Here is a 23,686-nt window from a genome sequence, read left to right as displayed (position 1 = left end):
GCAGAACTGAGCGAGTAGAACTGCCGGGCGGACGCTATTTAAGGGAGAGCGCACTAACCGAACCAGCCAGTTTCTATGACTAGCTCAATCTTGAACGCTCGTTCATTCGCCAACTTGCAATCGCACGTGCACTCTTCGCGTCTCTTTCTAAAACGACATTTGATCCTTATCAGGTAATCCCTAAATTCAAATTACCTTCATTGTTCGGGCGGGAAAAGAATGTTTTTTTCTCAATTCTTTAAAACTGCATACAGTTTTTATGATACTTAAAATTTTGCAATATTATTTAAATTATTTTATTTTTAATACTGTATTGTTTTGCTGTTATTCTTATTTGCCACATAGAACCTTATTCAAGCAAGTAAATTACGGAAAAGTTTGTTTTATGCAAATAAATTGTGGTTTAATGAAATAAGTTAATTTGGTGAAATATTCAATGGATTATGGTGAAGTGCGTTAAGTGTTAAATTGATCACATGGTGAATTAAGTTATATTATAGTGATTCTATTGGCTTTTATGGATTACTTTCACTGTTCGAATTTTAAAATTTGTGAAAATTTAACAATTTGTCCAGTATTCAATTTTATTGTTTGATTTAGCTACAACAAGAAAAAATCATTAATATTTAAATTTTAAATATGTTAACTAATTACATTTTACATAATTACATAATTGTACGCCACGAATGTCTGAATTGGCAAATCTGTCGAACGACGCTATTCAAACGTTCCACATTCAAATTCAAATTTTCCTCTTTTAAAATATCTCTCTTTGATTTAATCAATTTTGCACAGATCGCAAATTTAAATTTTTTACCTTTAAAGATCCATCTTTTAGCATATTGCGTAATCATTTTTTTTAATTCCTCCAGTTTTATTGAAAATAGAGAGAATTTTATAACGTTGGATTATATTTTTGTTACCGTACAGCATACTGGAAATATGTAATTATTCAAATAATGTTATTAAATTATTGGCATAATTGATACAACAGGCAATCATTATTAAATTACGTTTTCTTGAAAGAAATGTTTTTTTTCGTCAGTTACGTAAGAAGTCAGTTGCAAGTTGAAAGGCTTATCTCTCGATCAAAAGCAAAAGTTACAAGATTGAAGCCTAGGTGGCCACTTGCCAGACTATTTTCTCGCAGAGGAATAATATCGGCTTTGTCAACGACAAGGTCTTTTCAGATGCAAAATGTTGACCCCAAATACGTTCAGTGTCCATTTAAGCTTATTCCTAAAATCTCGTTAAAGCATCACTAATTGGCTAAAATGATTTCTTTATCTCCTTTACCTTTTTTAACATTTTGAACTCAATAAACAGGTAATTCATAAAACGATTTCTTTCAATGACTAAAAATGCAGTGTCATTTCTGTAAAAAAATATAAAAAAAACGAAATACAACATTAATCTTCGGATAAAGAAGGGCATAGTGTCTCAGTGATTCTAATCTGTAATGGTCACACGGGATCTAAAAGACTCTCGCTAATTTTGTAGTTGAACGTTTTAGACAATATGTATTCGAAATCGAAATATGTGGCGCTAGTTTTGACAATAATAAGAATATATCTGAATTCTATAGGAAAAAGAAGTGTAAATTTATTTTGTATAGGATCCATTGAACCTGGCTTGACTTTTATTTAATTATTTTATGGTGTGAGCATTACAGTTTAAAATTATTTGCCACTTAGAAACTACTGTGTTTTTTGAGAGAAGCAATTGAAAAGCAAATTTGAGGTTAGAATTGGCAGCGCTTTTTCAGGAAGAAGAGGGTACAGAAAGCAAAGCGTGTCCGATGCTGATGCTTTTGCTGTTTCTGACGTTGCCGTTCGGCGAAGCATCTCGATTGGACGATCGGACTTTTCTAAAGTCCAGCAACGAGTCCTCCACTGTCTTTTCTCTCGCTAGAGTCTTACAGGACGGCGAACTCGAACGACTCATCCACAGGCCGGAGCTCTGCGCTCTGGAGACCGTCGTTGGATGGGGGTATGAACATGCAACTGAGTAAAAACTAACCTCAAACCTGTCACTTAACCTTTCGTCGATAAACTTGCGGTTTTCGTGTTTAAGCCAAAACGATCACTTCACTACTTTCCTACGAAGTTTGCTTCTATTATTTAAGAAGAAAATCTATGAAAAATGTATTTTATAATTACATTATAATTGATTATGAAATAAAAGGTTTAGGACATTAGCATGGATGTTTTTGTACATTTGTTGAGTTTATTAAAAGTATAAATACGCGAGACGTAAAACACAAAGATTTAGGAACGAAGGGTTAAATTCACTTTCCTCATAAGATTCTAACAGTGGATTCAAACACTGCTTACACTCTAATGTATATTGAATCTCTATCCTTCAATTTTACAGTAATGAAAAAAAGGATACTTACTGATTCAAATACAATAAGTGTCTGAATTTGCTATAAGAACTGAATAAAGTCCATCAGCCTCGATAAAGAATCATTCCGTAGGTTAGATTTCCTTATAATCCCGCAATTTCACTAGCCTAACGTTGTGGTAATAAAAAAGATACGAAATAAAACTTTTCCACGGATTTTCCATCCCCAGTATAAAATGATTCTGAATAGTTGACTTTCACGCGGACTTTTCCATATTTTCGTGGGTTTTGGCTGATTCTGGCAGAGCGTTGTTCCCAAGAGTTGATTTTTGAGTTTTCCGGGAGGTCTTTGCAGTAGAATGTTGTGTTTCCTGGATGAAATAACATTTTCATGGGGCTAAATCTCCGCGACGCGTTTTCCATGGACGATGGCAGCAAGGTGTAAAGGGGGGGGGGGGGGGAAGAGATAGTGGATGAGAAATGGAATGGAAGGGGGAGTGGAGGGAAGGAAGGAAAACCGTTGGCGAGCGAGAAAACAATGGCGCCTTTCAGCGCTGCCAATCCTGCCAATACTCGCCGTGAGAGCCTCCGCTTTACGTCAAATGCCTGAAACAGCCTGAAAGAACCCAATGCATACCATCGAGAGAATTCAAACGATTGATCTACCTGGTTCTCTTCTATTAATTCAATCCCAGTGCACACGGATCAAAAGCTGCTTGGGTAAACCTCAGCTCTGCGCTTCTTGAATTATTGTCTTACTGAGCCCCCTTTGTCCCTCTTTGTTTACCTTCTTTATTGACACAGCAATAGACACGAATCATTTAAATAATAAAACGTGCATAATTCTATCGTTCTTTTGTGACTTGTTACCTTCTTCCAAAAATTTTTGGTTAATGGAATTTTTTTTTGTTTTTGTTTTTAATAAGACTACTATGTGAAAAAGAATTACATAGAGGATTTTGAATGATGTTTTATCGGTGGGAGTTAGTGGGAGGTTTCTTGATTCTACACTGGTCAAGCGGAACTGGCACGTGGGGTTTTGTTTTCGGGTGCTATACAATTCCTGCCAAGCCGAGTTGTGTCAGTTTCTCATCTGCTTCAGCTCTCACGAGGATGGCTAGAATTTTCTAACCGCGAAGCGCCACTTTGCACTCAAACCTAAAGGATTTAGCTCTTTTCCAACCACCTGCCAATAACCTCTAATCTTCCACCTCTAGTCGAAAAAATCCTCTCCCTTAACCTGCACAAATTTGTTAAAAATTGGTATTCAAAGAAATTCTTATCTCTTTACTAAGTTTATCAGTAAATTTTTAATACAAAATTTCATAAAGAAACATTTTTAATTATTTTTTATTCTTCAAGCAGGAATACAAATGTGTCCTTGAGACAAATATGGCGGGAAGACGTCCACAGGAAACTGCAGTTGGTATACGAAGGTGACGATTTAACGGATTGCGCAATGGGAAAATACAGGAGATTCGAGGAAAATCCTTGCTTATCGAAGACCCGATCTCCAAGCCATAACGGGAGTCAGTTCGAGAATGCTGGCTTTTCACAATTGACCAATGAGCGATTTCCTTGGTTGTCATCGATGACCAAGTTGACTGACCGCTGTGAAAAACTCAGAAAACGCGAAAAACAAAAATTGTTCCAAGAGCAACGCCACAAGTAAATAGAAATTAGATTGAAGTAGATATTATTAATTATAATATTTATATAAAAATTGGATTTAATAAACTATATTTGTTTAGTATAACTCAATTGATGAAGACGAAATTTTAATTTTTAGGATGCTGTACCTGAAGGACTCCAAAAGGCAGAGGAGTGAAGTGATGGCGGGTAGAAGTCGTAGAAGAAGAGAATTATTCCTGGTTCCGGGTACTAAGTGGTGTGGGCGAGGTCACCGTGCCAGTAAATACACAAATCTTGGCGGTTTTGGAGTAGCCGATGCCTGCTGTCGCAGGCACGACACTGCCTGTCCATTTTTCATCCCTGCCTTTGAGACTCGATACGGTCTTTTCAATTGGGGAATATCCACTCTTATGCATTGCGCCTGTGACGAGAGGTTACTACCACAAAAGAATATGAAATTAAGAATATATCAAATTGTTTTAGACACATTCATCTTTTTGCTTTTATAATTGCTGATTTGATTGTTTATCTGTTAGCATTATTTTATTTGTTACCATACAGTATTTATATTTAACATTTTGTTGTAGATTTCGAACGTGTTTAAAAATGGCAAGCGCATCTTCGGCGAACTTTATCGGTAAGATCTTCTTCAACGTTCTACAAACTAAATGTTTTGTTCTGAAGGCGCAGAAGACTTGCGTGAAACAGTCATGGTGGGGTAAATGTATGCGTTACAAATATAAGAAACAAGCATTTTTACGTGACAACGTTCCTTACTGAAAGTGTAACTAAAATTCTATATACAAAATTTGAATATATATGTATACAGGGTGTTATTTAAAAAATGCTCAAACTGAAAACTGTAGGTATATTGATAAGACGGTACTGAGTAAAAAAGTCCTTTAGAAATTTTCTATCTGTGTATTCGTTTAAAAATTAATAATAGACTCGCTGTGTAAATGAATTGGAAAAGTACAAGTAAATTTTTACGTGAACTGTTCTTAACTGGAATTAGTCATTTGAGATTTTCAGTAAAGAAAATTGATTATTGTGTTATGTTCCTATTTTGGATTATAGAGTTTCAGATTTTTGTAAATAAACTTCGGTTTTGTCATTTTTTCTAAGCGGCACCCTATACATTTTACCTATCGTCAATAGTATATCTCAGGGATGTATAATGTAGTTTTAATTTCTATCATATGACTACGTCTTAACCAAGGACTAATAAAACAACTGAGACGATTTTATTCCATCGGTAGACACGGGAAAAAAGGATACCGTATAACACTTGTATAGTAAGATAATATGGGATTTTTATTTAGTTTTATTTAGTATTCAAGAAAGCTTTAAGTTCACGGAATATTACTTTGGATAGATTAGGACAGAGCAATATGATTTATATAAATCCTTGATTTTTAATGTTTATTATGGAGACTCTGAAGATTGTATGTATCACATATCATACGTGGAATACTCTTAGGATAAGCAAGTAAATTAGTCTAGACTATTTATTATAGCTATATAGCTCATATCCAGATATAATTAATTTAATCCGATATACAAATAAGTTTTTAATAAAAGACATGTTTAATCGTTAGAAGTTACGTGATTTTAATTTATTGCAGAATTAATTTCTTTATTTTTTGGCTCTCTAACTTATCTATAAATTTAAGAAACAATGTAAATTTTTTTATTTAGCACTACAATACTGTACATATCAATATATTGATGGATAGCTGGTAGTGAGTGCTGTTAATATACGAGTAAATTAATGATAATAAACAATTTAAGATATATCAAATTATACAGAAGAATTTGTATTTATATGAATAATAAAATGTTAGTTCTTTGTTTAAAACAGTTTTTATCAGAATAATAATATTTTCACGTATTCTGTACATTTAATATGAGCAATTCCATTAATTTTTACCAATTTGTACATCTCTGATTTATATTCATACATTTAAAATATATGCCAATATACATTATACTCTCTTTTCCTTATTTTATATTGAGAAGCCTGCTAAATTAATTTTAAAAACTCTTAAGATTTTGAATTTATTGATATCGCGGTTTGGGTCAACTTCTGATCATGTGACTAGTGTTGCTAAAATTTAGCGATTGAATTTAAATCTCTGTCATCGTCAACTTCAAAAATGGCGCCTAGAGCGGGTGATTGTACCTATAGATATAGGGGATATAAAAGATATATTTTTATTCCATTAATATTTAATCTTGTTTCAGTGTTTTTAATTATTTTATTCTGTCATTTTTATTGTATAATCACAATTGATCGTTTATAAAAATAAATTAGTTTTTTAAGGGTCAGTGTCTTCGCCCAAAAAATTCGGGATGAATTAGGTGTACCAACTTAAATTTTTGATAGTAGTAATAGCTCTCACAATGTTTTTCTCCTCTACTTGTCATTTTTTTATTATAAATTAACTTTATATCAATTCATACATATAATATTTCATATATTTAACTATCAAAACAAAATATATTTAGGAATTGGTGTACGCATAAAAAATTGAATTTGGTATACCTACTTAATCCCGGCTTTCGAGTAAAGATACCGACTCAAAGCATTTAATGAAAGCTTGTATAATACTTTTAACAAGACTCATCCAAATGGAAGGGAAATTAATTTGTTCATCAGGCGAATTAAATTTAGAAATTACTTTAAAAGGTGGACAAAGCTTCAGGTAAATATTAAATTTTTTTAAACCTTCTTCGTATTTAGTTTTTTAAACAATTTTAGGTGGACAGAATATGGAAATGGATATAGAGGGATTTTTGCTGGGAATGTATGGACATTAAACCAAACTGAAACTGACTTGTTTTATATCATTAATGGACCATTGATTGATAATACATCATATGATTTAGTATTAAGCAAATATTTTAGACTCGAGGTTTCTTTAAAAAATCACTGTGAAAAGTGGGCACTGAAGGATCCATATTTTGCAAAGTGCGCTGATAAAGCTTGTGGTGTTAGAATTTTAAATCAAGATGTAGTTGAGACTTTATTTTCTTTTATTTGTAGTTCCAACAATAATATAAGAAGGTAATTGAAATATTTGTCTGTCTTATCTATCACAGTAAAGTTTCAATTTTAATTTTTCAGAATATCAGGTATGGTAGAGAAGCTTTGTTTATATTTTGGTACTAAGATAGGAATAGTAGATAATAAAGAGTATTATGACTTTCCTACTATCGAACAGTTGGCTGGTAAAAATACAGAAAGCATTTTAAGAAACGAAGGATTTGGTTATAGAGCTGCATACATAGCCAAAACAGCTAAAAAGTTAATAGAGTTAGGTGGTAGAAATTGGTTGGAGAATTTGCACAAAGATAATAAGGTAGAATATTTGAAGGCCAAAGAATCATTGATCAGCCTTCCTGGAGTTGGTCCTAAAGTAGCAGACTGCATTTGTTTGATGTCGCTTGGACATTTAGAGGCAATTCCAGTGGATACTCATATTTTTCAAGTGGCTAAAGTCTACTATTTACCCCATTTAAAACGTATAAAGTCATGTACCCCTAGGACTCATGAAGAAATTTGTAACCATTTAAGTCAATTATGGGGGCCAATGGCTGGTTGGGCTCAAGCCATCGTTTTTTGTGCAAAACTTAGTACCAAATCAAATAGCAAAAATGAAAGAAAACCATCACCCAAAAGTACTAAAAATTGCAGAAAACTATGGTAATTAAAAAACTAATGCTGTTTAAATCTTTATTTACACGTATTTACACATACAAAAAGTACCTATCTCTAATTATTAAATATTAAAAAATTTGAATAGGTAAAAGGATAAAATAACATCCAAATGCTAGCGGAAACGTTGGAGTAACTGTCTTTAAAACTCAGACTTAAATATAAGTAACGACTATGAATACCGGCCTAAGATTAGTCATGCTATTTGAAAAGTCATTATTAAGTATTATAGTTTTCTAGTACTATAATTAATAAATATTTGCTAAAGTTAAAGGATTTGGTTTTTTTAAAAGATAAATGCAGAAGTCTTCCGTATACATTGGTGATAATTGATTTTTAAAATTTCATCTTTTAATAGGCACTAAGAACCTTCAATCCTATTCCATTTTATTCTTCTGTTGTATCCAAGTAATTAAAGGTGGTTTATAGATGCCAAAAGTTCGTCATCATCATAATCAGAGCTATTATCTTTAAAATGCAATTTTTATGTTATTACAAATAATGATTAATTTTATTCAAATTACAATAATTTTATAAAGTAATCACCATCATCTGTTTGAAGAATATTTGCAAATATACTTTCTGAAAGATAATGAAGTCCTGGAAATGTATTTCTTAGGTATGCCTTTTGAGCAAATGTCAACTTTGCTAAGCAATCCATTTGAAGTGATGATGGCATAGATGAGCTACAGGTAATTCTCATTTTACATTTAGCGGCAGTAGAGCAAACCATAGGGTACAAAGGAATATCTCGTAATCCAGTGAAGGCTACACCTTTAAATAAAGTAGAAATTAATATAATTTCATTGCTAAAAGGAATTTTTCTAATAATAATGAGGAAAAGGTTATCTACTAACCAAGTGGTGTTCTGTCCAAATAAAATTCAATAGTTCCTTTCCAAGTGTCAACATGTACTCCTACTAAGTTACCAGATTTAAAACAAATCTGTTTATTTGCTAAAGCGTAATCTCTTTTTTCCCCACCATGTTGAATATAACCTTTATAAGAAAAACCCCAAGACTGCTGATCTTTCCCCAATAGTGAACAATAATTTTCCCGTGCACCAATTAAATCAGCATCTTTGGTTCCTACACCAATCATCTAAATGCATAACATATCATGTCGATAAACAAAGTATATTAAAAATATTGAGTATAATTTTATAAGTCAATTTTAGATACCACATCAGTCCCATATATCCCAGTGAGCATCTTAACTTCCCAAAAATGATGCTTTCCTCCTTCCATTGGTGTGTTTCCTCTTATGGCAGCTGTTCCTGAACTGAAGCCAGGATGAAATTTGACTTCTAAATTATGTTTCGATAATTCTATTGAATTGCATACAAAATTTGTATCCCATATCCACTCATGCTCTATAAATAATACAATAATTTAATATGACGAAATGATTAAACAACAAACAAAAAAATGAAGTTTACAATGGATTTATATAAACCAAAAATGAGACCAGTCTAACTTCTTGATATCCTATAGGAAAAAGGAAATTTTTTTGTTACATAACCAATTAAAAACTCTTTACTGTTTTGATGGGGTTTGTTTATCATTTTGAAAACTGACTGAGGTAAACGTTACTGAATTGGAATGAAAACAATGAGCGTTTACTTACCATTACTTTCTCCACAGAGGCAATCATCTTCCTCGCATTTGCAAAATTTTGAATACTTTGATGATTTGTTGGGGAAATAGTCAAGAGTCATTTTAACTGACCTGTAACCTTTAAATGTATCACTTTCACTTACACAGCTTTATGTTTTTACCTGTCCTTTAACATCACTGTCTGAAACGTGCATTACAGATACGTTTAAAGTTATAGGCCTCTATATATAGATTTCTCCCCTCCCTGATACGACTGTCACTCGTCCTCTAGGAAATTCTAGAATGAACCGGAAAACTTCCTCTAGCGATAAATCTCGATCCGCACTTCTCGAACTTCGAGATATTCAAATTTTACCGCCAAAACGAAATTTTCTTCCCTAAAAATAACAATTCTCTGATAAGAATTTATTCAGAATTGTGAAAGTAAATAAAAATAAAATAATAATATTTAATGAATTTCCTAAAATAAAAAAAATACCCTAATTAGCACATTTACGGTTTCTGTTATAACTAGTTTTGATTTGAATTTGATCGAATAGCAATGATCAATAATTTGAAACAGGAAGTCAATTTTTATTCCACTACGCAAATTAAGCGTCATATTGATTTTTACCAATTAATGTGCTACTCTGTAAGGCAGTGTAAGGAATAACTGTTTAATCAGGAAGCGTTTACTCGATAAGAGAATTGATTCTGTGTCAACTTAATTAAAGTTCCGCATCGGCTCTGTCTTCTCGGATCTCGTGAAGAAGATTTAAAAATCTTTATGCAGCGGATAAAAAGCTGATCTCGGTTTATACGTATAGGTTATATCGATCTACGTTAGACGCGAAATTCACTCAAGATTGTGAGGTTATACGACATTCGATAAAATAAAGTTGAGCATAATCCTCATATTGCATCTAAACTTTTTCAGAACGGTTTATAATTATACGAGCTTAAAATAGGTGCTTTTAAGGTAAAGGTGTCAGCATATCGATCTTTAAATCTTCAACATCGTAGATGAGACATAAGATAAGGAGGTTATGTAGGTGAGTAAAACGGCAATTTAAATGGGTTTAATCCATGTTTAAGCATGATTAAAGTATGTTTACGCGAGAAGCAATGCATTAGTTTTAGCACGTGTCAGCGTAATCAAAACCTTATATCGACTTTCTTGGGTATTATGGGTGAGTCTCCAGGACGTTGGCTTTTACGCGTGCGTTTCATGGGTATATAGCAGAATGAGAAATATGAGGGATCGTCCACGAGGGATTCACCGGATATTGAACGACGCCTTGTCCCACATAACAGCTAATTCCGCTTATTTAGACACGTCGATACTTACTCACAAGAACTTCTGTGTTTTATTCATTTTTTCTGAGAGAATAATTACAAAGCCATCTCGTTTTCTTTTTCGTTATTTTTCAGCCGTACACGCGCAACGCAAACTTCATTATGTCGGAATCTCTTCCGCTCAGATGCGCTGAAACACCTTCTCACGAGAATAATTTAATTTATGGTCAGTGATAAAGAAAATTTGGAACAAGCAAATAATCTACGAAAGGGTTATTATCAAACCTACTAAAACAGTCCCTTTATCATTATATCCCTCTTTTCACGCGGTTTTCCTATGTAATCATAAATGATAAAAGGGCCTTGTTTGCTATGATAAAATTTACCAGCTCCCTTGCGATAGGCACTCGACTACTATTAGGTATTTTACGAAAATTGCAACGATGATTTTTAAGTTCACGCATTCTATACAATATTTTTTTTTTAATCAGAGGATTTGATTTCATGTCATCGGAATAATTAAAGATTTATTAACAAATGATATATTTTCTACTCTTTATATATAAATACTTATTTATATAATACTTTGCTACCAGGGAAAAGAATACTTCAAAAACAAGTCATGTATTTCGAAAAATTTCGAGACACGTGCTTCCATCACCGCATAAAAGTCTAGCTAACGCATCCATTTACTTTACGCGTTGAGTGCTGGAAAAGTTAGGTTAGAAAATATCGCTAAACTTTGAGTGCGTCGTCTTAGCCTCAAAGTTGTGTAATGAAGAGAAGCGTAAACGAAAGATTCTAACCAACTATAATTCATAATACACTAATAATAACAGTAAAGCTTTTTCCGGAACAAGTAATTCCTAAGAGCGTGAAAATCGAATTTCCGTTAGTTATCCACGGAAGTTCCGGAATTCAACGCGTTAACAATCTCGTAGTCTTTTATAATGAATTTAAAAATAAGAATATTCGCTTTTTTCTTGTGAATTGAAATATTTAACATTCGCAAATTAAATATATATACATAAATACATTGATCTTAAATAAAAAGTTTAGACAACAAATTAAACACTTTTTTCGTATGTCCCATATTTTATTCATGGGGAAGTGTTTGTTCACAATCATCTCGGTTATCTGGAAGATAACGGGTCAATAATTGTACATACAAAATATGGAACGGAAACAATTTTGAAGGATATCGCTATATTGGGTCCCGCCTCCTTTCCCCACCACAGTTCTCATTCTATTATGTTTTGTTTTCCGAGAAAAATTGAATAGAAACTACATCGTTGGACCACGAAACGTTGAAGTTTGGGGGATTGAGATACTTTATACATTGGTCGGAGTTCTTTTATAACGGATTTTGCGTTTCGTCGTATACAAATACATTTGCATAATTTGCACACGCACACTAGAGCAACTGATGTAGCACTGCGAAAGTGTAGTGGTGCTTATTTGCAAGATAGCACCGAAGGCAGCTACAGAGAATCTTCACGTAGGTCGATAATATCTTGTGATAAATTATTCATTCTGTCGACTAGCAAGCATCTGCTCAGCTTGATTTTCGCGCAAAAGTGCATCTTCTTCATTTTCCGTAGGGGTGGGTCAAGCGCCAAATGATCCCAGCGCCATCTTCTTTTTTCTTCCGTTTTATCTACCACGATTCACAAAATTGTCAGAGTTCTCACGTACGAATTCACATTTAATAAGTTTCTATAAAATTGTTTTTATCGACTAGATTAAATGCTAGTTGACTATTATAATATAATTATTATTTATTCATTTTCGATTTCCTCAAACGTCGAGGTTCGGAAAATAAGAAAGAGAGCACAGATATATATATATATATATATATCTCGAACAATGGTATGATTAATACTATTTACAATTTTCTTGAAAATTGACTCAATTGGCACTTTTCGTCAGAAATAACCAAATATACCGAGTCCTAATTTTCCATTGTTATCTTCCATCTCACTAATTCTATTTTAGGTTAGATTATTACAATATATTGATTTTTGGGCCCAAACAAATCCTTTGGTATTTGCTACCTGAGCAAGAAACAGCTCGCATTAAGTACCAACCATTAGCAGTTTCAATTAAATGATGAAAACATCTTGCCAGCTGACGGAATCAACTTGCAAAATTAATTAGCAAGTAAATTAAAACGTAAGTACAACAATCATTATAATCACTAATGGATGCTCTACTAGAATCAATGGATTAAATTTGATTATTAATATAATAATACCATCAAGAGATGATCCCATATTAATCAACTAGTTAATAATAACTAGCTGCTGTGATTTAACTCGATTATATAAAACTGATGATGGATGGCGCCCTAACAGCGTGTATCAAACTTGCAGTTATGTATCAAGAATATTGCTGAAAGGTAACGCTGTAACTTTGTAGCATTTTATCGTTGTTACTGAAATATTTACGCAAGTTTGGCCCTGCTACAGGGTGATGAGTTGTCTCTTACAAGCTTTGTCGAAGAAAATGAATATTTAATATAAACGAGAATTCGTTGTTAAAGTTGGTAGTAATTCACTTGGGATTGCAGCAAAGAATTTGTTGGGCGAAGGATCGCTAGACTTGAGTGACTTGTGTGACGGTGTGATTAGTTCCGGTGTTGCCGTTGTTCTCCGTCAGTTGTTGGGGCAGCACTGCCCACCGCGTTAGTCGACGACTGCAGAAAAGTTGAGTAAAAGTAGTTCGAAATTGACGGCTCATGGCGCAATACAGAATAAAATTTATCGAAGAATTCAGCAGTGTCAAACTGTCGATCACGTCACCTGAAACATAAAAACCATTCAAGCTTTCAGTTATCTATCTAATTCTTTCTTTTTCAAAATACTTTTACTTTTAACCCTGAGGGCTAGTTTAGACGATCACCCCGAGGTGTATGAAAGTTCTCGTACACACTCAATATTTTTGAACGTATATGAGTACAAACTTGTGTATTTACACGACTAGTGTATAGTAACTTTTGTTTTGTCAAACAACTTTGACACATTTCTGTGATCGTGTAAACATGTCCTTAGTGTACACACGGAATTACTATAACCTCAAAATTATATTCGAACTTAGCATCGAACGATCGACCTCTAGCAAGTTTTTCGACGACAAAAGTATATTATTTTAATATTTCACTTATCATACTTAAAGTTTAATAAATTTGGTACAAAAAACCATGTAAAGGTATTTTCGAAAAATGTAATTGTGATCGTATGGAACCAGTTGGAACTCATTTGCATTTATAGATACTTTACGAAGATGTGCACTTTGAGTTGCCATTCGTACTTTACAATAAAGTAATTTATGTTATTTCGAACAAGTATAGTTTATACTTTATGAATATTAAATACGAAAAAATATGATTTATTTTTGTGTGAAATGGAGAAGGATGATGGGTACTTCATTCATTCACCATCAACTTTTTGTTTCTTCGTATAAATCTTCGTATTTACTTTATTTAACTTTCCAAAAGATGGAGTACACTGTAAAGGCTAACCTTTCTCCATATTTCGTACTACTACATCATTTTTCATCGTAACAAACTACTCATTTCTTACACTTTCGTTACTTTTCGCACAATTAACTATCGAGCTCCTTATTGGTCGAGCAATAACTTAAGCATCGGCCATCTTGCAACACTACGTTCGTAAAATCCAACCTATAGGTTTAGTTTTACGAAGTTCACTCTCGACGCGTTGCGTTACAAGGTGGATCTTATTTGACAAACTGCTCAGACCTCTTGTTTCAAGACCTACCAGCCCATTTTTATGAGCTCATCTTCTCGCTTTTTATGAAAGTCTTAGTTGTAATCTTCAGTTTTATTGCAATTGCAATCTATACTACGCAATTCCCCCTACACACTACACAGGCCTTTAACATCGTAAATCGGAACTATGTTAACAAATTTAATGCATGGTCTTGGTTAGGATTTACGACTTTGACGAGAATTCTATTATCTGCATGAAATTATTATATAGAATGGTTTATATTTTAGTATCAGCATGCTATAATTTACATAGTTTGCAATTGGCTTATTATAAGACCATATACGAGTATCTTTTATGAGCTATTTTAATGTGACGTGTTTCAAAACTTTATTTAGGATTCTCTTTAATGTTCCGAACTTATCGATAACATTGTTTAAATTTTAACAACAACACGACCTTAATTTCTTGTATCATCACTTTTTCCCCATTGCAAATATGGATTAGATCCCCATCGGTGCATTCTATGAATAACATTTACTAAATTATACCATGCCTCATTCATGACACTGTCAAGCAGTAAAAGGAAAAAAACTGAATTAATCCTTACAAGCTGTTGATTCTGATAATAAATTTCTCCATTATTAACTCAGTCATCACGCTATCGCGCAGTAAAATAAAAACAAAGCGGAATTAGCGATTACGAATGACTGAACCTGAAATGTTTTAAAATTGTCCATTTTAGATCCTAACCTATAAATTTTTATCGATACCATCTTTTCGACGATCTATTTCAGCAATGCCTTGCAACGACGCTTTCGTTAGTTCAATGGACGAGATAGTAATAGAAACTTTGAACTACAGAGGGTACTAATAGTCGATGGGTCAAAATGCTTAAATAAAACGGTTGCTAAATTGTGTCAGAGTAACGAATCGTAGCGCGTTAAATCTAAAGAGGTTCATTCGAGACCTCATCATTTGCAAAGTGAATTAAGAAAAACACGCCTGCTATTAGGGCATGGGACGTAACAAATGCCACTAGAGTTTCCAGCACCTGTTATCACTTAGGCAAAGAGTTTTTGCTCCACTCTCTTCACTCCTGCCTCTACCTTTCCGGTCACGGAATAATTCACGTTTTCTTACAATGAGAACGCCGAGGGATTATTTCACCATTAGTTGGGTAAACTTTGCCCTCGGCGCACACGTATATAAAAACACACGCGCGTACACCTATTCTACATAAACTGATATACACGACTCTTACATCTATTTACGTAGAAAAATGTAAACAAACGTATTGGCGATACTTGTACAAGCGCTTGCACGGTAACGTATACAATAATAATAACAATACACAGCAACACTGAATTGCTAAGCGGTTTTACAGACTTTTTTTCCTGGAGCAATCCAAGAAGAATAACTAAATTCGACGAGAGTTTATAAAAGCTCTATAGATTTCTCATTCCAGACTCGGAGCGTGGAAACGATTTCATTACTCTTGCCATAGTCCCGTTTCCAACTCTCTTTGAAACCCTCCACCAAAACCGTAATCGCCGATTCGAACAAACTCACCCTTGGATATTTTTTTCTACCCTCCCCTTTAATTTTATCCCTCCATTTTAAAATTATTCAGAGTTATGTTAACTCGGTGCGTCACACGCAGTTTGCTACGAATCCATCATTCTCACGCGTTCTCGTAAATCCTTTTTATTATCTGTTCCAAGAGCCCGAGGCTGAAATAAATTTCTCCCCTAATTGTTACTTTTGCAAAATTTTCCACGAGGGTGGAGGAATAATAACGCTACGAATTTGGGGGCGGAGTTGAAATATTATTATGATGATAATGGTGATAATAATAATTCCAGAAGGAATGGATGATTTGAGTGAGAGAGTGATAGGAATAGAGGTGTGTGATTAAAAGGGAATGAAAGGGGGGGGATGCGATATGGGCTGGGCTTACCCTTTGTGATTTTCAAAGTGAGATTCTGAGTCGTAAAATGTAATTTCGCAATGCTTGCAGTGCCATTTGAGCTCTTCCGGCCATAAAACTCTTGGCACATCCCATAACCGTTAATTCAAACAAGTCTGTTTCAGGCTGAGGAGCGTGCAGCGACACGCCGTTCACACACATTCACGCTCACGGGTAGCAATCAAAACAAAGCTTGGCCACGCAAGCTATCGCGTTCTTTCATATTGTTTTTTGACTTTGTGTGGAGTTTTTTCTCTTCTCTCCACTTTCCTCTTTTTCCTATCCTTTTCATCGTTCACGTTGTGTATAATAGCGTATATATTTCTCATCTGTTGGTTTAATCCGTCCAATTTTAACTCGATTAATCTCTCGTCGCTCCTTCAGTCTCTTTATCTCTCTCTATATCTCCCTCTCTGTTTATTTATTTACCTTTCTTCAATTTTAGTTATATCTTTCTCGAGTTTTTTTCTCTACAATTTTTATTCGTTAGTTGACTCTGGCCATTCCATTCCTGTTTGTAATTCATGTCTCTACGCTTGGTAAAGTGGAGCCAGAAAGTTTCTGTTTTTTTGTCGTCGTATAAGAGTGTCGCGAGCGAGGCGTTAGAATCATTATCGAGTAATCTTTCGGAGGGACCCTACCGTATCCAATGATCGAGTTTGGCTAGGGTCAGAAATTTCCACCGGAGTTTTCACCATATCGAACAGCGTCGGAATAACAATGAAGATGTTGAGGAAAATCTTTATGTAGCCTCTGTTATTTGAGGTGGGGGAATGAAAATGGCAGGTCTCGGGAAATATAGCTGGCTTTTCCAATAGCTATTTTTTCGAATCTCCTAACATCCAGGTTTTCAACTATACTATCGAGAGAAATAATAAACTGGCCGTATTGTTTTGTTTTACATTTTTTTCGAGTTTCAATAAACCTAACCTAAAAAAATGACTGACTTTGTTTATGAATTGGGTAACTCTGGATATTTTACGGAATTTTTTGTCTCGGTTACGTAAGCCTGCACGCGCATTTTAATGGAGGTTTTTTAAGGGCGAAATTTGATATAAGCCTTTCTTGTTGAGAAAACTTTTATTATTCCTGACTGGAAATACTATATTTACGCGCTGAGTAAAATTGATTTTTATGGAAAATATTATTTTGTTGATACAATCAAAGGTCGGATATAAACTTAAGTTTATTATTAAATGTAGCCGTTTATCTTGTCTAATAAAACTTTGCGCGATTTGGATAAAACATAAATCAACCAAATGACTCATTTGGAAAATTTCACAATTTCTATTCAAATTTTCCAGACAGAAAAATTTGCATAATTTTAATGAACCATGAATTTTCCGTTGGGAAATTTAGATAATCTTCATTCCGGGGTTTCCCTGGAAAAGTCTGCATTTGTGGAATGTCTGATTTTTCGCAGACAACGATTTTCCGATGAAAAGTCTGCAGGGTTTTTCCGGAAAATTAGGAAAAGCTGTACAACTCGTTGTGAAAATGAAACAATTTCCATTGGAAATTTTCCTCGGGAAACTTTGAAAATGGACATGTTTGCAGAAAATACCTCATCGGAGAAAGTTATTCGGGATTTTAGAAGATTGCGGAGATTTCGAAGAAGCTTGGATGAATTTCAAGGGTCGTTAAGGAGAATTTTGAAAGAAAGAAAATTTGACGGAGTTAAATTCGGTCCGTGGGGCGATTGAGTTTTACGAGTACGACAATTTTGGTATCTACGTGGATTATGAAGATTACTTGGATAGGCAGCCAGTCAATTTTACTGGACAGCTTCCAGGGAGTCTATTTCAAATCCTGCGAGCCCATTCACTCGTCGACCCTTTCGTTCAAAGGGTCCTCCTACCTCTCCTATAAAAATAAAAACTCTCGCTCTCTGAAGAATTCCATCTCGCTCCCTTTCCCACGATTCTTTCTTCAGAAATCCAAAACCACCTGACTTTAAAATATTTTCTTCTTGCAATTTCAAATGGAATCCACAATGTCCCTCTTTTTAATAAAAATACAAACTCTTCCATGGACCAACCTCGCAAAAATCACAATTTTAAAACGCACCATTTGCAATGAATTATTTCCAACCGAAAATCAAAAGGAATGATTGAAAAGTCGAAATCAAAGGGTTTCAAGGTTTTAGAATAATTTTTGTTTAAAGGAAATTAAAGGGAATCTTTGAGCAGTTGGAGTTTTTGAAGTTTCTGCAGAGTGCTGCAGAGGGAAAGGGAGGAAAAACAGTGAAAAGTTTTTGTGAGTTAAGTTGAAGAGCTGTTGAGTCTCAGGATCAGGATTCTGGTGGAGGAAATATTGGCATGCTTTGCCAGGCAAATGTTTAGGGGTGTTCGAGTATCTTGGTAATTAAAGCTAATCGATATATAACTTGTTGATAATTTCTAGAAAGAATTTATCATGCCAATCTGCCAAGCTTTGTAAAAGAAAAACTCTAATCTCATCTGAACAAAAATTTCAAGTAAACAGTGATCCTTGGGTTTTAAGCTACAGCCAACACAAGTTTTTCAACCCTCCTCGCTACTTATTTTGCTTCTCCCTCCAAAGTAATCAAAGTTATTTGATAAACAGTCGAATGAAACTGAAACTCGAAATTGAATCAAAGTTAATCAACTTTTCTTCAAAGCTAATTGGTAATTGAAGAAACCAGGGGGAAAAGAAACAATCTCTGATAGAAATCATGAAGAGTGTCTTTTCCCAGGAAAATAACAAGAGCTTATTATTCCAAAGAAGGTAGGAAAGAATTTTATTTTAAAACGATGAAAAACTGTATTATAAGTAGAATCGTTAAGGATATCTTTTATGAAATAACGAGGAATCGCGTAATTTAGAAAATGCTAAATAGTTTTGAGACGTGAAAAGACTAGCTTTTGTGAAAAATTTCCAAAGACTCTGGTGATTAAGTGATAATTGTGATGGAGGAACAAAGAGAAGGTGGAGGAAGATAAACAAGGTTAATCTACACCCTTTCAGTGTCCTGAACATTTATATACGTGTATCGCGATATTTATTATATGTACGAAACAATTATTAATAATAAAAAGTTATTCCACAAAATATAAAATCTTCCCATCTTCATTCCATATATATATATATATATATCAACATTCATAACCCAATCCTAGAACATCAAACAAACGTAAAAATCCAAACTAAAACAAGGAAGATTTGCTGAAGAAATGATAATACTGGAAGAAAGAATAAAAGCAAGAACATCTCTTACCCAGCATAACATAGCAGGTCTGAAAGAATCCTTTTCCAAGAACAACCCTCAGTAGTCCAAGGATACCTTGTGGCAGTTCAGTCAAGAGGAAGAGAATTAGAACAGCGAAGAGCATCATCCCAGTTCTATCAGTCTGTCTCTGTTTGTCAATGGTCCTCAGTGACTTTTTCCCTTTGGTCCTTTGGCCCTTGGTCATTTCGGAGCTGCTGAGGAGTGCAGTCGAGGTCAGCACTTTTCTCCTCTTCTTCACCCTCAGGAGCACCATCACGAGGCTAAGAATCAGTATGGTCAAGGCCAAACAAGGGATCAGTTTGATGACCACGCTGTAGATCCAGAAATTCATGAGGTCTTCGGAGTCACCGGTGCTGTTGGTGGTCTCCGTGAGTCTGACGTAGTACAGGGTGGTATTGATGGCGCCTGCTCCGTCGCTGGAGATGTTCCCGTCAAGGTCGAGGCTCTCCACTCTGGAGTAGACCTCGGTGGTGATGTACAGTGGAATGCAGATGATGGGACAGATGACGTAGGCAGCTAAAATGGCGAAGATGGTTCTCCGGTAGCTGCAGAGTTCTCGGTTCCTCTGTGGGTACGCCACTGCGATGTACCTCCATATGGCCAAGGTCACGGTCAGCCATATGGACACTGTGTGGCAGACCTGAGCGAAACTCGAGTGGAACAGCACGAAGACGGTCCAACCGTAACTATAAGTGTCTCTCTTGGACCTCTTGTACAGGTACATGTGGATGCTCAGTGGGATGTACTCCAACATCACCAGAAGATCCGCCACTGCCAATCCACTGAGGATCAAGTTCGTTGGCGAACGCATCTCTCGACGAGTCAGCACCGCGATGTTCAAACTATTCGCGATCGATCCGAAAATGCACACCAGCAAACTGGACCACCCATGAATACCCACATACCAATCCCGGAAGTCCTTCAGCCCCGTCCCGCACTTGTACTCCCACGACGACAAGCTTACGTTGCTCGAATTCATCGTTCAATTTTATTTCTTCTTCTTCAGGGACGCTTCTTCTTATTTCTTTTTTTTTTATTGTCTTCTTGCACTAATTTCAGACTTTTTTTTCAATGTTTCTTCTTTTTTTGATCTGTATATTCGTTTTTTTTTATATAGTTTAACGAACTTTCTTCGTTCTTCGAGTTTTATTTCTTTTGGATTTAATTTCTCTTCTCACCTACGAGTTTCTTTGTTCGACTTTCAGCGTTTTTCTTCGTATTCTCACAGATCCAGGGTTCTTTTTTATCATAAATCTTTCAAGGTACAGGTGAGAATCTCTTATTATACATTTCTCTTTTATAATAATTTTATCGTCCCTGATTTATTCGCGTTTTAGTCGCGCAAACCGCTTTCGTTCGTTTGGGGAGTTTTAATCGGCGATTATATCAGTTTCTTTAACTTTTTCCCAGTTTCATTCACTCGGATGAATTACGCTTATTTTTGCAATTTAGCCAATTCTATTGTTTAATCGAATCCTCTCATTCGTTTAATTCTGCTCGATCGTTTGGATTATTAATTAAATTATTACATACAAGCAATCAAATATTTAATTATTTTTTTTGTCGTGGATTTAATAAAGTCCTATTGGGAATTAAAATCGTTATTCGAGCTTGATAAGCTTATTGGTTTATCTACAGATTAATCCAGTCCTTTCGAAGTACCCAAATGAATATAACATAATTCGTCCATATGACCAAAGTATCAATCTGGATCTCATATTCGATTCGACGAACTCTTTAATTTCGAATTATACCTTTGACAAAATTACCTGTAATTAATTAAAATCCCATCGCAATAAAGTGCAATTTTCCTCGTACCAATCGTTTATCTCAATAACGAATCTGGAAATTGTTCATTAAATATAATTTTACGTTCACAATTAATTCTCTTCAGCACGATTAATAAAATGCGTCGAGAGGTCCACCAGGAATTCAGTTTTTAGCACGATACAAATTTGTCGCGAGCTGTCGAGAATTGACGAGCTAGTTTCGATCCACTTATTACTATTATTATTATTGTTATTGAAGTGGACGCGTGCAATTCGGCCGAATTAATTCAGCTAATTTCGCCCATGATGCAACCGGAAATGTATCGCAGCCATAAATCTTTCCCAGCGTGCATATTTCCAGACGACCACAAGCAGCCCCACTGCATTTTCCAAAAAGCTCTCGAAGATTTTCTTCATAAATTTCCACTCGGTTCCGCCCACTCGTGGAAATCATCGCAATTTTCCGGCTTTTCTTTCGTTCCCAGCAAAAAAAGTCTTGTAGCTTAGCACGAAAAACTAAAAAAAAACATTAAAGAAAAGTTGGTGGAAAATGGAAAAACGTCGGAAAATATTAATTACAGATCTTGGAAAATTAAATACCCCCACCATTCGCATTTTCCTCTATGCCGACTTTTCCCACTGGATTTTCTCCATGGAATAATGACTGGTGAAAAATTTTCCTTTGGTATCTTCCATTCACGCTTGGATTGATCTTCCTTAATTCATTCCCGATGACTTCCGCTATTTTTTCCTTGCAGACTTTCAATAGAACCCCTGCTATAATATTCCTGCTAAACTTTCATTCGACTTTTTTTTCTACCTTCTAGCATTTTCCTTTATTTCCCTCATATTTGCTTCTGCATCAATTTTTTTTTTCTTTCCTTTGTATTATCCCCCTCCCACTCTCTCTCTCTCTCTCTCTCTCTCTCTCCCCACCCCTTCTATCCGCTTTTAATTTAGCTCCCCCCTTACTCCCACACGCACTTTATTCCCCTCTCTTTATTACCTTTCAATCTCAAATTTCCCCACCCCTTCTCCATTTAATTCATTTCCTTTCTTTTATCGCGCTCTTCTTCCTTTTTCATTAAACAATCAATTCCCTGCTTCCAATTTTAATCACTAAATAAAATTATTATTTCAATAAACAATTCCAAACACTTTCTCAATATCAGATTTCAATTTCTTCTTTTTTTTATATCTTTTTTCACCATCAACAATCTCAATCGTATCTTCGACACACAATATTTTTTCTCATTACTTTACCAAGAATTTCCTTGGAATCATTTATTTCTCACGGAAGAGAAATAATTAACTGTTCTCCTTCGAATTGTACATTTTCCTTCATTTACACCTTTTCTATTCTGTCTCTCTCCTTCTCTTCCTCTCGCTCGCTCCATTAATTCATTAGAATTCACATTTCACGAGAAACACCTTTACGGATTTCCACTCAATTTCATTTCACTATTTCAATATATATCACGATTAAAGCCTCTTTCACCGACTCGATTGGCCGCAATTAGTATAATTCCACATTTGCATAAAAATTTGCATAAAATTTGCTGTATCCCCGTCCCACTCGGGACTCTATCCGGCTAATAAAATCATTTATCACAAATACGTAATTATTCACTAAAATTTGCTGACCCAGTTACAATGTCTCGCGGGGATTGTTTATAATAATAATAAATAATATTCGATACACTCCAATCAAAATTGGACGTAAAATATTGTTTTGTTACAAAATGAAGTGGAAAATTTAATAGTATAGTATTACAGTCGTGATCGGGGCGACTTTCGATCAATTTGATAAATTTGTCGTTGGTTCCGGCTGCTATTTGCTTCGTTTATATCGATATTTGCAGTATCGCGTATTCCAGACCAGGCCAATAGTAATATCGTGTTTGCCTAGTATTTTTGTCGCAGTCCCTTCCTCCCTACACTATTCATATTTGACTTTTGTATCGATGAATCGCTGCTTTGTGCTCACTCCACCCGTATTATCCCCCCTCCACCCAATTTACCACAAACCGTTACAAAATTAACTCTTACGTCGATCAGGCGGCTCGGATCTCGTCGAGGAAATTTTTGCAAAATTTTCCGACTCCATTCACGTTTTTTTTATCAAATTTACAATGTTATTAAATAAAATTGTATAGTTTGTTAAAGCTTCGCCTAATTGTTTACAACGATCAGGCGGGTTTTATTGTACTAAATAATTGTTTTTTTTTTTCACAGGGATTTGGTGCTTTTTCCCGTCTCGAGTGGGAAAAAGGCGGGAAATTAGGTGGTTTCCGGCGGAACGGAAGCACGCGGACTCACGTGACTACGCCGAGTAGAGGGAGACGCCGGACTGAAACTGAAGTTTCTCGTGCGCTCGCTGAACTGA

The 23,686-nt window shown here is 34.9% G+C and overlaps 4 protein-coding genes and 1 long non-coding RNA gene across 9 annotated transcripts; 2 read left to right on the top strand and 3 right to left on the bottom strand.

Annotated features, from left to right (window-relative positions):
- On the top strand, positions 1-5,779 carry LOC136775588 (phospholipase A2 hemilipin-like). 2 transcript variants are annotated; one of them, XM_066730503.1, is made up of 5 exons: positions 37-173; positions 1,766-1,989; positions 3,709-4,011; positions 4,133-4,408; positions 4,563-5,779. In XM_066730503.1, the coding sequence occupies exons 2-5, from the start codon at positions 1,799-1,801 to the stop codon at positions 4,753-4,755; spliced, it is 963 nt and encodes a 320-aa protein (XP_066586600.1). In that variant the 5' UTR covers positions 37-173; positions 1,766-1,798; the 3' UTR covers positions 4,756-5,779. The 2 variants fall into 2 exon arrangements, with proteins under 2 accessions (XP_066586601.1, XP_066586600.1); XM_066730504.1 differs by lacking the exon at positions 1,766-1,989 and having other exon boundaries at positions 1-173.
- LOC136775589 (uncharacterized) lies at positions 59-2,609 on the bottom strand. Its single transcript, XR_010822955.1, has 3 exons — positions 2,396-2,609; positions 1,014-1,375; positions 59-934 (listed from the first exon to the last, which is right to left on the bottom strand). It is a non-coding gene; the product is annotated as an uncharacterized lncRNA (long non-coding RNA).
- Positions 4,336-22,111, bottom strand: LOC136775587 (G-protein coupled receptor dmsr-1-like). 3 transcript variants are annotated; one of them, XM_066730501.1, is made up of 3 exons: positions 21,907-22,111; positions 19,520-21,816; positions 12,343-13,385 (listed from the first exon to the last, which is right to left on the bottom strand). In XM_066730501.1, the coding sequence occupies exons 2-3, from the start codon at positions 20,508-20,510 to the stop codon at positions 13,180-13,182; spliced, it is 1,197 nt and encodes a 398-aa protein (XP_066586598.1). In that variant the 5' UTR covers positions 20,511-21,816; positions 21,907-22,111; the 3' UTR covers positions 12,343-13,179. The 3 variants fall into 3 exon arrangements, with proteins under 3 accessions (XP_066586599.1, XP_066586598.1, XP_066586597.1); XM_066730502.1 differs by lacking the exon at positions 12,343-13,385 and adding an exon at positions 4,336-4,412 and having other exon boundaries at positions 19,520-22,111; XM_066730500.1 differs by having other exon boundaries at positions 19,520-22,111.
- Positions 6,260-7,895, top strand: Ogg1 (8-oxoguanine DNA glycosylase). Of its 2 annotated transcripts, XM_066730196.1 has the most exons (5): positions 6,260-6,299; positions 6,597-6,680; positions 6,737-7,042; positions 7,103-7,681; positions 7,782-7,895. In XM_066730196.1, exons 2-5 carry the CDS (start codon positions 6,607-6,609, stop codon positions 7,783-7,785), a joined length of 963 nt encoding a protein of 320 aa, XP_066586293.1. In that variant the 5' UTR covers positions 6,260-6,299; positions 6,597-6,606; the 3' UTR covers positions 7,786-7,895. The 2 variants fall into 2 exon arrangements, with proteins under 2 accessions (XP_066586293.1, XP_066586292.1); XM_066730195.1 differs by lacking the exon at positions 6,260-6,299 and having other exon boundaries at positions 6,336-6,680.
- Positions 7,869-9,520, bottom strand: LOC136775435 (SPRY domain-containing SOCS box protein 3-like). The gene is made up of 5 exons (XM_066730197.1): positions 9,320-9,520; positions 8,875-9,065; positions 8,551-8,794; positions 8,240-8,467; positions 7,869-8,161 (listed from the first exon to the last, which is right to left on the bottom strand). The coding sequence occupies exons 1-5, from the start codon at positions 9,408-9,410 to the stop codon at positions 8,106-8,108; spliced, it is 810 nt and encodes a 269-aa protein (XP_066586294.1). The 5' UTR covers positions 9,411-9,520; the 3' UTR covers positions 7,869-8,105.
- Positions 22,112-23,686: the final 1,575 nt, after the last annotated feature.

This window comes from Prorops nasuta, unplaced genomic scaffold (genome assembly GCF_024137725.1).
Source record: "Prorops nasuta isolate Cenicafe-Biocafe unplaced genomic scaffold, Cenicafe_Pnas_1.2 PNAS00008, whole genome shotgun sequence".
Classification (NCBI taxonomy): Eukaryota; Metazoa; Arthropoda; class Insecta; order Hymenoptera; family Bethylidae; genus Prorops; species Prorops nasuta.
The sequence above is the reverse complement of the archived record's forward strand: the minus strand, read 5'-3'. Positions and strand labels throughout refer to the sequence as shown.

What these genes read in the sequence shown, in the direction of transcription:
- LOC136775588 (XM_066730503.1), top strand. Translation starts at nt 1,799, where the DNA reads ATGCTGATGCTTTTGCTGTTTCTGACGTTGCCGTTCGGCGAAGCATCT. An exon ending in GAGACCGTCGTTGGATGGGG is followed by an intron (nt 1,990 to 3,708) that starts GTATGAACATGC and finishes TTCTTCAAGCAG; the next exon opens with GAATACAAATGTGTCCTTGA. An exon ending in TTCCAAGAGCAACGCCACAA is followed by an intron (nt 4,012 to 4,132) that starts GTAAATAGAAAT and finishes TTTAATTTTTAG; the next exon opens with GATGCTGTACCTGAAGGACT.
- Ogg1 (XM_066730195.1), top strand. Translation starts at nt 6,568, where the DNA reads ATGAAAGCTTGTATAATACTTTTAACAAGACTCATCCAAATGGAAGGG. An exon ending in AAAGGTGGACAAAGCTTCAG is followed by an intron (nt 6,681 to 6,736) that starts GTAAATATTAAA and finishes AAACAATTTTAG; the next exon opens with GTGGACAGAATATGGAAATG. An exon ending in TCCAACAATAATATAAGAAG is followed by an intron (nt 7,043 to 7,102) that starts GTAATTGAAATA and finishes TTAATTTTTCAG; the next exon opens with AATATCAGGTATGGTAGAGA.
- LOC136775435 (XM_066730197.1), bottom strand. Translation starts at nt 9,410, where the DNA reads ATGACTCTTGACTATTTCCCCAACAAATCATCAAAGTATTCAAAATTT. An exon ending in CCTCTGTGGAGAAAGTAATG is followed by an intron (nt 9,066 to 9,319) that starts GTAAGTAAACGC and finishes TATTATTTATAG; the next exon opens with AGCATGAGTGGATATGGGAT. An exon ending in TTTGGACAGAACACCACTTG is followed by an intron (nt 8,468 to 8,550) that starts GTTAGTAGATAA and finishes CTTTATTTAAAG; the next exon opens with GTGTAGCCTTCACTGGATTA.
- LOC136775587 (XM_066730500.1), bottom strand. Translation starts at nt 20,510, where the DNA reads ATGAATTCGAGCAACGTAAGCTTGTCGTCGTGGGAGTACAAGTGCGGG. An exon ending in GACCTGCTATGTTATGCTGG is followed by an intron (nt 13,386 to 19,519) that starts GTAAGAGATGTT and finishes TTTATGTTTCAG; the next exon opens with GTGACGTGATCGACAGTTTG.